Raw genomic sequence first — 12,064 nt, 5'->3', positions numbered from 1 at the left:
GCACTGTTTAGCCTGTTGTGCTTGCTTTTCAGGAACGATGTGTAGAGCCAGGGCCTGTGTACCAGTTATCCAGTTTAGAACACAAACTCTGCTCCTTCCCCATCTCCAAGACAGAAGACTTACCATATTTTCTACTTTTTAAAGAATCACAGAATCGTTTGATTAGAAAAGACCTTCGAGATCATCAAGTCCAACCATGCCTGTCCACTACTAAACCATAACCCTGAGCACCTCATCTACCTGTCTTTTAATTATCTCCAGGGATGGTGACACAACATCAACAGTGAGCAGCCTGTTCCAGTGCCTGATGACCCTTTTGGTGAAGACATTTTTCCTGATGTCTAATCTCAACGTCCCCTGGTGCAACTTGAGGCCATTCCCTCTTGTCCTGCTGCCTGTGACTGGAGTGAAGAGACCAACGTTCACTTTGTACAACCTCCTTTCAGATAGTCGTAGACAGTGACAAAGGTCTCCCCTCAGTCTCCTTTTCTCTAGGCTAAACAACCCCAGTTCCCTAAGCCACCTCTCCTAAGGCTTGTCCTCCAGCCCCTTCACCAGCTCTGTTGCCTTTCTAAGGGAACACTCCAACACCTCAACATCCTTTTTGTAGTGAGGGGCCCAAAAGCAAACACAGCCTTTGAGGTGCAGCCTCACAAATGCTGCGTACAGGGTCAATAGTTTCCGGAGTCCTGCTGGCCACGCTGTTTCTGATACACGCCAGGACACCACTGACCTTCTTGAGCCAGTGGAGGAGGTGAGAAAAAACAAAGAAGTTCCCAAAGGATCACAGTCTGACTATGTCTCATACCAGGCTTCTGAATTTCCATTTGAAGCCAAAATATCTGAAAGGAAACCGTAAATGGAAGCCTGCGCCGTGACTTGTGTTCTTGTCATGACAGGTACTCTTGATGTCGTAACTTGGCAAAAGAAATCCCAAAGTCTCAGAACTCAAGTGTTTGAGGCACATGCATACTCAGAACAGACACATATGAACAAGTAGTTAAACCAACAGAGGAAGTTTCTAAACTAGAACTATTCATGGAAAGGAAATACATGCAATTGACCTCCCACCTGCGAGAGGGTGAGAAGTTATGTTTGCGAGTAGTTGACTTGGCTGGAGCTCGGGAGGTTTGTCTTCGCCTAGCAGCCGGTGGTGAATACTCCCTGGAAGGGGAAGAATTACTCCCAGAATGATCTGCAGGACTAGGAGAACGCTTCTGTCTATGGGAGCTTTCAGAGGGATCCCTGGGAAACACAAACAGTAGCTTGTTTAACAGGTGTCATACGGCATTAGTACATTTCTGAGAAATTACAAACAACCTCAAGACAGAACCTGTGCTTACCGGATCAAGAACCATCTTATAGAATCTTTTGTTCCATCTATAATTTCATATATGAAATTATCTTAAGTTAGCAAAACTCAGGAATGCAAGTTATGCACTAAATTTCTTACGAATCACTGGTCTGTAAAATATAAAACTAGAATGTGGTCATGTCAAAAATATATTCTTATAATTTTACTTAATATTTCATGTGGTGGGTGAAACAGAATTCCTATCAATGGAAAATTATCTTGCTACCTGTTTAAAAACTTCCAGAATATCAGAATTTTAATTAAGAAGGCTCAATCTCACAGGCATTGTCAAACACCAATCATAGTTAGAAAGGAATGAGAGAGATCTGTCAGAATCTTCAACTATTTAACTTACTGTACATCATGAAGATTTTTTCATTGTTTCTTAACTTCTATTATTTAGGGAAAAAGGCAAATACCCAACACTGAAATAAAAGGCTTCAGTCATGACAGCAATACTGACTATTGAATAACAACTTGCCAAGTACTCCCTTTATCCTTTCAGCCCTACCTAGAATGCTCTTTTCTACTGCTTACGACTTTATTCCAGTAATGGAGTAAATGAGCCTGAGGGAAATAATATACTTTAAAGTAAGAATGGTGTAAGTTACTTAATCAATTAAAAATATACAATTCACTGATCTGCCACTGCTTAGCCTTTGGTATGTAACAAATTAACAGTTACAAACATGTACCTATATTCATCAAGGGAATATAGGACTTAAAGATGTAAATGGTGTATTTTTCATCTTAAATGGGCACCTGTGGTTCAGAAAACAACAGGAATAGTTCTACTACTTCACCATTTGAGAGATACATATGCAAAAGCGAAGTAATTCTAAAATTGCAGTAGTCTTTGACTACTTCAGAAATACTTTCAACCTATTGAAGATTAGAGAGAGTTTAAATGTGCCACTGCCACTTTAGAAAGATATTAGTCCTCTAAGATTTCAGAAAAGTAGGCAAGTGGGCAAATTAATGTCTTTGACAAAGATTTCGGCAAATCAATTGCTCCACTGGAGAAGGTCCAACTTCCTGAAAACCAATGAAACTTTCAAAAGGGCATTTTACAAACCTATACAGCTGTATAATTAAAACCTACTGATCTGTTATAGTCTATCAGTTCATCTATATAACAGGCTTAAAATATTTAATAAGTAGTGAAAAGGTTGTTGGCAATGCAGGTATAAATCTTTTATTATTCAGTGTTCTATAAAAGATAACTTCAATAGCAAGGTTACATTAATGTTAAAAGCTAATAATGCAACATAACTTACCTCTGCTTCTCTTTTTTCTCCTTGTGTCTTTCAAACTCACGGCCTCTCTCTTTCACCTCCCTTGCCTTTTCTTCTGAACGTTCTTTTGCTTTATGTTTTTCTTTGTGTTTTTTCCCCAGGGGAGTTTCCTCTTGTACTGGAGGAGGAGGACTAGGGGTACGAGGACCTTTCTTTTTACTCTGGGTACTTTTAGAACTCCTAGAGATAAAATAACAGGAGGGAAAATAAAAAAACAACAACAAAAAAAACCCACCAAAAACCTAAAAACTGCCAATTATTTCAAATAATAATTTCTCAGATGTTGGCAGGAAAGTTATAACCTCAAGGGCCTTGAAACTTGTAGGACAGGATTCATCATTCCATTAGCAAGCAGCGCTCGATAACTGTATTAGATGGAAGGGTGAATGCAGATGGTAAAAATCCACTTCGAGCCTCTCCACTTATAACTTCTATTTCTGAAGCAAGTGAACAATAATAGGAACTTCTCTCATTCAGACAGAACCAGTTTTTCAAGATAAAATGCCCTTGCATCAACTGCACACAGAGGAACAGACCTCTATAGAGTATCTTGCCTGTTTAGACTCATTTCCACAAAGCAATACCACAATCACATACACAAAATGCTTTGAACAACTCATATCTTCAATTTAATATTAACTAGCTAATGCAGGACAATTCATCCGAATATTTTTGAACCTGCATCTCAATATAAAACAGTAGATGTTTTTCCACGTAAACTACCAGTGACATAAACCCTATAAACTAGATACATCACTTCATACTGAATGTCAGTAGCACAGTAGCTCATAGTAGCTCATTCATCACTTTCATAGCAGAAACAACAGTGCTTTGTCCCTATTTTAAAGGGGATTTTGGCTTACCAAGTACAGATGTGTATATCTGTACTTATACTGCTGCAGTTATTTCTTTCCTATGCAAAGCTGCAGACAACGATTCAAAAGGTCCTGCAGCCAGCAAGAACTTAGAAACAGGTTTTGGAGACTGAATTACTGTGGCAAGGTGCCCAGTTTGAACTTCCTGTCATTTTCACATACTCTGTCCTTACTTCACACAAACAACTCATCCCGTTCTCTACTTCTCTTCTCCTCCTGAATTCTGAGAAATCCCCCATCTTTAAAGTCAAACATGATTTCCTGAGCAGCAATACGAGATACCAACAGAATATGCAGTTGGTAGATTTTAAAAACATTTCACTTCAGCCTAGAGGAGCTACTTCACAGACTGCAGCTCGTAAACCATGAAATTAGTCAACTGACAACTACACGCATATAACAATTTTATGCATAAGATGATTCACAGTGCACAATTCAGAGACCTTCCCCTGAAGTTATAAAATCAAAAATGCCAAAAGCAAGGAAAAGGAAAAAAAACATTTTAACCATGAAAATCCGAGTAGTAAAAATCAGTGGGGTTCTCTGTTCTCACGTTCTCACAAGATGCATCTATACACTAACCTCTGCTGATCCAAAAGCGGAGAAGATACAGTAGATGCTTTCTTCTCTTTCTTACTAGCCAAAGATGATGATTTTGGACTGGATCTTCGTTTTGGAGATTTGCTAGACTTTCTTGGTGATGGTGATGGTGATAATTTAGATCTAGCCACCTCTGGAGAAATCTTGAGGAAAAGAATAAATTAACCAATAACGTACTGATGATCAAAAGCTTACCTGTATGTTGATATACTTGTCAAATATGTAAATCCATTAACAGTCTACATTTGATATCTTAACCATGTACACATCTACCTCAAATAAACTAATCACATGGTCTTCAAAGAGCACCATAAAAAGAAGATAACAGGAAATAGGCAAAAATAAGATGATGCACTTTGTAATACATTATAAAAACTGTAACTAAAAGCTTAAAATCAGTACGTTCCTAGTTAGCAGTGAAGTTTTTCTGGAAAAGGAAGACCTCCTTTTCAGGGTTTTTTTTCACCTTCTTCAAAATTTTAGTGTTGCTAGCACTTAGAGCTTTGCCTCCGCCACTTTAGTCTGTCACTATGAGACACAGTGGAAAAGGAGTTTGGCAAATGCCTTGTGTTTTCTTCTATGTGTCTTTTCTGACAAAGGTCTTATTAGTTTTATATCGTTAGAATGCACCAAATCCTACTCATTTAATAGCTGACTTCATAAAGCAGAAAACAGTCATGGTGCAGGACAACTGACCAGATACTCACAACTGATATCCAAGTCACAGACTAAGTTATACACAGGCCAGTTATTTACAACTACGTAACAATAATGCCTTTGTAGCCCAGGAAACTCAAGTTTTCCAGGAAACAATTAGAAGCCTATGAAGTGGCCGATCATTTTTTTTTTAATTTCACATTTAAGTAATACAAACCTCCTTTTTAATGACTATTTCCTCTCGTTTCTCCATGTTTTCCTGTTCCAACTTCATGAGTTCTCTCTGAATTTTTTGACGCTTCATTTCCAAAGATAGCTCATGATCATAATCATAATTAACATCTCCATTATCAGAATCTTTATTTAAAAAAAAAGTAAATAGATTAGCAAAAAATTACATATGAAATGACTAATATTTAGCATATTGGATGCCAAACATAAACATTTTTGTGACTTTTAAGCACTGCACAAATGGACCGATGAAGATAAGCCAAATCTCTTCTTCAACTATGTGTGTAAACCTGAAATAACTCCAGTTAGTTCCATACAACTTGCAACTGTTAAACTTCATTACAAAAAACACCTTAACTTCTTTCAGAGATTTGCATTAAGTTGAGGAGGGAAAACACAATAAATCATTTATTTATATTTAAATAACAAAAAAAAATTACTTAAAAAAGCATGTCATCACAAACACCAAAATATGCAGAGCACTACTTAATAGGGAAGTATCACATGAAACACATTCAAATAGCGATACATGACAGTAGATGATTTCATTTAATAGCGTATCTCACAAATTAATTGATACGCTTATCTAATTACATCCACAAATTGATTTTTTAAATAAAAGACGATATCCTTATGAGCTCTTTCACTGGATAAACGCACATTTCAAGAGTTCATTTCTGCTTCTAAAGCATTAGTACTGTTTGGTTTTCACACCAGAAAAGGCACTATTTCTCTCAGTTTTTCATTAAGTCATGGCTAGTTAATATCATATGCTTCAAGCCTTGCAGCTGAGATCTTACTGAAAATCAAAGTAGTTTCACTTGGTCTGTTTACAATTCTTATTTTGTTAATGGCTATTTAAGCCTAATGCTCAAAAAGCATTTTAGGAAAACAACTGTCAGAGAAAAGATTACTTCATTAAAAAGTCATTAGCTTTCACTCCCCTTCCTATACAAAGGAAGATAAAAGATTCTGCAGTAACTAAAACTTAATCTACACATTCTCTTCATGTGCCATGAATGCATGGAAATGAGCTTATAGAGAGGTGCAGTTCCTAACGGCATAGGATCTTTCCCAGTCCATCTGTCTGCTTATATAGCACTCACTAGAACTTAGACAGTAATTCTACTTCATCCACATAACTATAACCAACACTATCTTGAAAAGAATCATAGTTATCAAGCTGAGTGCCTCAGTGTCCAAGACTTAAGATACTCATATTTTATATAAAACTTGAGGTTTTCATGTTTGAAACTTTTTTGACTTAGATTCTATTTCCATGCGCGTATGTCATAGATCAATGTTTCTTATATCACGATGAAAACAAAATGTAGAAAGGAAAGAAAATATATTATGGCTACTTTTCTACTCATGTATTCTGCTTATGACACAGCAGAATGATATCTGCAACACATAGCACACACTACAGAAAAACTACCTACTTACTGAAATGTACAGAGGCACTCCATCCCACAAACAGCTTACGGTAGACTTTATTGCAAATACATTTATTATACCTGAATTCACTCAGAAATGATGGGGATTCCCATCTTCTCTTGCAATACTGTAACTACTTGTTAAACACTGACACAAAACTACTTGAACACCACAGTTCATTAGAAGCTGTGAGAATTTCACTGTCAGGTGAACGAGGTCTCTCACAACAGAAAAATTCAGGAGAGAAAAACACATCCTTTTCCTCAACTGTCCACATATTAAACAGACACGCATTATCAATAAGGACAACAAAATCATCTTTTAACCACTAAAAAACACCAAAAAACACCACCCAAACAAAACTGACTACAGAAGGTAACACCTCTTATCACTCTTCAAGTGTTTTCAGAATATAAATAGTTCACTGATTGCTACCTTCAGTTGTTGTTACTCCAATGTAACACTTGTTAATGAGACAGTTCACACCACTACCAATTATGCAACAAAAAACTGCTGACTTTTTTAATTCAAATGAGTTATGCTCTCTCCTCAGACTAATCAGCTTCAAAACTACTTTGGCTGTACCTTGGATTCAACTAATAAGCTAAATGTGAAAGGTTCAGCTAGGGAGTAGCCTATGTCCAAGCTCCCTGTCCGAAGAGTGAAAAACAGAAAAAAGTGCATATTTTTTTAAAATAAGTTGGTTTTACCATTGTAGCAGTCCAATTCAGATTGCTTCTTCACTCTCCTACAAAAATAAACATTAATGCCCACTGCATAAAAGTACTCTGCTTAGAGACCAAACTTTTAAGCATTCTGCTTTACAGCCCAGTAATCTTGCAATTCTTTGAGCTGTAGAGGGATCATTAGTTTAGTGGTGCTTACCTTCTCTATTTGTTTCCCAGTCCCCATTTTCCTCTTCACTTTCTGGTGTTCTCTCCTTCGTAATTTTGATATCCTCCTTTTCTCTATGCCTTCCTCGTGAAGACTCTTTCTACAAAGGGAAAAATGTTGCATTAGAGTAAACAACTTTATTTTAAAAGAAGCCCGAAGAATCAGGTTTATTTCACACGGTATTTTGGCTGTTTCTTTTTTATAGTACAAAAAGCATTTTCCTCTTTAGCCTGTTGAACAAATATCTTCTTAAATAAGCAGCGATTCCACAGGCAACATGTTCTAATGCAATTCCCTATAATCACTATGCAAACAGCAGATGGGGAAAAGAGAAGAAAGGATTCATAAAAACAAGGTTTAAAGACAGGGCAAGAATCCAGCACGCATCAGAGAATAGTTTAAAACTGGAACCAAAAGAACAGATCAGGTTCTTACAACCGAAAGTTTAATGAACGCTTACAGAGCATGCTTTTGACAGCTTGAGTAAGAGTTTTCAGCTCTAAATAAGAATATTTATATGGAAGGCAGATGAGCTCAGAAGCTGAACCTTTTAATTCTCCAGAGGATAAAGAATGGGGGGAAGGGGGAGTATAATAAAACAGAAAACTTTGGCTGGCAGAAGGAAGGCGAAAAAAGTCTAAAGCAAGACAGTGCCATCAAGTCTTGTTGATAGTTTTATGTCTGAACTTTCAGTGGCTCCAAGTTATCAGGCAAGACTAACTATTGCAGTAGCACTCGTTTTGCATGTGTCAGATGGTCCTACGGATACATAATGAAGCCAGAAACTATTCTCGTAGGAAAGACCACCATTTCAAAAGACAACTGAACCTCTCCCCCTGCTAAATTTCTATAGCAAAGCACATAGCTGCATTACTGCCTCTGCTGAACTGACATTGTCTAAATAATCTACCTGGGCCCAAGTGGAGTACAGGACAATGTTATTTCCCTATTTAATAATGAAATTTAATATTTCATTATTTAATGTTTGCAATAAAAGAGCAACTCAAGCTCAGAAGTATCTCAGGTTAACTTTTTAAGTAGGAAATCAAAAAGAGCAAATAATGAAAGTCTGTCCCATATCCCTTTTGTTCTCACCTCCCACAGTCCCTCGTGTTTCAGGGATTCTTCAGTGTTGATATGTAGGAACCTTTGTTTTTATGCAAGAAAAGGAGATGCCTGAGAATTTCACTAGCTATTCCTCATTGGGACTTAGATGTTGACTTAATTTAAATCCTTAAAATTACCTTAGAAACACAGAAAGGTAACAGCATAACATTGTGGATAGTGCATTTGCTTTACCTAGTGAACTAACACAGATGCTTCTATGCCCAGTTTTCTTCAAGCCTCTTACACATTTAGTATATTATATTCAAAGCCTTAGCGAGTTTGGAAAGAAACCGGTCTCTACGTAACACAAAGGAACTTCACATTAAAGAACTAATTTGTGCCATGTTTAATTTAAAGCAGCTTGTAGAGTAAGGGGGAAAAAAGTTATTCTTTCTCCATTTGATGACAATCTCTAAAATGATGTACAACATCCTAACCTATCATTCATGTTTCTTGTGGACAACAGCTGCAGACAAGTCTACAACAACTAAACCATCATCACAACACGTTGTAAAGACGTTTCAGTCAAACAGCAAGAATCATAGTACATTCCAAAGCAATTTACTTTAAAAGAAAATGACTGATAAGATCTGAAAATCTGCAACTTTATCAACTCTCCTGCAACCACTTTTTTGTTGGAGCATCTTAATTTTTCTAGACTGCTCTCCTTGAAGGCTGCATCTGTTCTAATAAACTGTGCCTCTGCTATATATTCCAACTAATTCTTACAATATAAACAAACAATAAACAACTTAACTACAAATACTAGTTTCATCAATTTAACACTATTTGTTACTAGTAAACTGAAATACGCACGTCAGTACATCCTCTATCTTCTGATTTCAAAAAAAAACTTCTCAAAGCCAATTCCTCAAATAATTTGTCACACAAACAAGTCAGAATGCTTCAAGACCAATAACTCCTGTTAAAAACACTACACAACTTGTATGTACCTCGCCTATATCTCCACATTTACAACCAAATGCAAGCATCTTGGAACCATCTGTATTTTCTCCTTTCTGTGAAGAGATTCAGTGGTGGCACAATCATACTTCTATAGAAGAACAAAAACATCTACGAAAGGAAGTTTACTGAATATAAGGGAAGGGAATAGAAAATTTTTACCCAAGCATGCTATTTTACAAGTCAGGACAACTTGATCTCAGCTTATTCATACTCTAAATTACTTCAGTTATCAGGGAAAAAAGATCCTGGTAACGCTGCATCTTGAAAAACAAGATTTGGTTTAGAAATTGAATTGAACGTACCTTCCTGGGGCAAGCAAATCAAGAATTTAAGCTATGACAGCTTAGGATGCATACTTCAATTTTTTCTCATCAAAAAGTCCAACACATTCCTTTTATTGTACTTGTTCCACTTACAATGCATTCAATTCCTTCATATTATGGGGAGTAAATATTTCATTTGTACCCTTATAGGCCTTCTTGTACTTTACATAGTTTTTTCATCTCTCCCTTTATAAGCCATGAATAAAATGAGCCAAGCTCCTAAAGGCCAATAGCATGTCTCTCACTTGTACTTGAAGGTGCTGTATCCACTTCAGCCACATCTATCTACTATTCCTCTGTAGAGTCTGAACACACGCCATTTACTAGACAAGAAACAATAACCTTCCATAATAAAATTGGTTATGGAAAAAAAAAAAAGTATAAATTGTCCTAAGAGTAAATAACAACTTAGCAGACTTTGCCCAAGCTGTTTTCATGTATGTGCTCACAATTAAACTATTTACACGCATTGGATAGGTGACTACAATTTAACACTGACATTCAGGAGAAGCACTACTTAACAAAGGGAAAAAAATACAACATTATTGCTGAATTCTGTGATATTTTATTTAATTTAATGTTTACTTAAGTGGAAATTCCACACTTGATAAGATATGATCAGCACTCTGATCTACAGCACAAGACTTGATGTCTACTTGAATGAATTCCCCACTACAGACAGAAAAGTTTAGTCAACTGCAAAAGGACCCATCCAGTTTGCAAAACATGCTTCTAGCCAAGAAGTGTTATTTTGCCAACACTGATGGAGAGAATATAAATAAGACTCTTACAACCTAAAATTCTTACAAGGCAGAAGCTTCAGTTTCAGCCTTATCAGCACATATATAGGCAGAAGCAATATTCTAAAGCAGATTCCTTTAAATCTACAATAAACTATCATGCATTACAGCTACAGTCTTTTGGGCAAGCACAGTACTATTTTGCTCTAGGCATAATACCTTTACAGTGTAAACTACTACCATATTACAGAAACATACAAGAAAATTAATTTGAAAGTTCCCTGAAATGATCAGACATTGTTTCCATTTCAAAGACGGAAAACAATGCTGACTTTCATTATCAGCGGAGATATCCAAAAGTCACAGTGACAAAAAGCAGAGATATGAAAAAACTGATACACATTCCTTACAAAAACCTTTCCTACTAAATATACTTCAAGTTCTTCCCACTGTTCCTCCCAAATTACACACACCTCCCAAGTATTACCTCGTATACTTTAAGGTAATTGTCTTCTCATAACACAGAGAAAAATTCAACATAAAAATTTCCAACTAAATACAGTAACAGCAGGAACTATATCTAATTATTTGTATAATACCCCATACACTAACACACAGTGCTGAAATAATTCCAAGCACAAATCTGAGAAACACAGAAATAACTCAGTTCAATGTACTCGACAATGTAATGCATCATATTGTCTCTGAAAATAACAGTACAAGACACTAAGAACAAGGGATGTGTCCTATAGTCTGCCTATATAGGACATTTCTTCCTAAATACATATAGATTGCACTAGTTATGTCTCCAAGCAAGAACTCTCTTCTAAAAAGACTTTATACTCGTTACCCTGTCTCAACTTCTTGTGGAACTTATTCAGATATCTGCCTGTATCTTCTGGCAATCAGGCAGAATTGTCATACACAACTCAAACAGCATTCATCTCTTGTCATTTTTAAATTTGCCACTCTTCCTACTGGGATAAAGTATGAATATGACGCATCTAATTCACATTCTCTCAACCATACATCATACGCATTCACCACATCTCCTTTCTTCTCTCCAGCCTCTTTCTCACCTTCATGCCCACTTCCAAAAGACCTTTGACTGGATTTTCTCGCATACAAGTGATCACAACCAAATAGCATTTCAAATAAAACTGCACCATGAATTTCTACAGCATAATATCGATCACTTTTTATCCCATTTTTATACACTTGAGTGTTTGCTTCTGCAACTGTGACTGCACTTTGAACAGATGGTTTCATTGAGCTGTCCACAATAACTTCTTTTTCTGATGGATGGTTTCAGTTACTTTTTAAAGATCCATTCATGATTTTTTGTTTGTTTGTTTTAAATTCTTTCTTCATTGCACATTACCTTTCACTTGACAATACCAAGTTTCATCTGCCATTGTACTACTAAAAACTATCTTTCCCCTTTAGTAATCTTAAGTACAGCTTTCTTCTCCTTGGGAGATCCAACATTTTCTCCACATTCTTAAAATCTTAGAGGTCTTTAGATGAAGCACTATAGCATCCTCTGTATCTTCATAATTTGAAATTAACCTAAAATTTTCCCCTT

General features: G+C 36.3%; 1 protein-coding gene across 4 annotated transcripts in view; it reads right to left on the bottom strand.

The window, feature by feature from the left end:
• The window catches only part of ZC3H13 (zinc finger CCCH-type containing 13), a 51,830-nt gene that overhangs the window by 25,955 nt on the left and 13,811 nt on the right, over positions 1-12,064 (bottom strand). For all 4 annotated transcript variants that reach the window (XM_054061855.1, XM_054061871.1, XM_054061865.1 and 1 more), the window contains 5 exons: positions 7,335-7,443; positions 4,999-5,138; positions 4,107-4,267; positions 2,632-2,829; positions 1,072-1,245 (listed from right to left, as the gene is read on the bottom strand). In XM_054061855.1, coding sequence (XP_053917830.1) covers positions 1,072-1,245; positions 2,632-2,829; positions 4,107-4,267; positions 4,999-5,138; positions 7,335-7,443 — 782 coding nt within the window. The remainder of the gene's footprint in view (positions 1-1,071; positions 1,246-2,631; positions 2,830-4,106; positions 4,268-4,998; positions 5,139-7,334; positions 7,444-12,064) is intronic.

The sequence above is a fragment of the Cuculus canorus genome, chromosome 1 (assembly GCF_017976375.1).
Source record: "Cuculus canorus isolate bCucCan1 chromosome 1, bCucCan1.pri, whole genome shotgun sequence".
NCBI lineage: Eukaryota > Metazoa > Chordata > Aves > Cuculiformes > Cuculidae > Cuculus > Cuculus canorus.
Note: the sequence above shows the minus strand (reverse complement) of the source record. Positions and strands in the feature narration are given on the sequence as shown.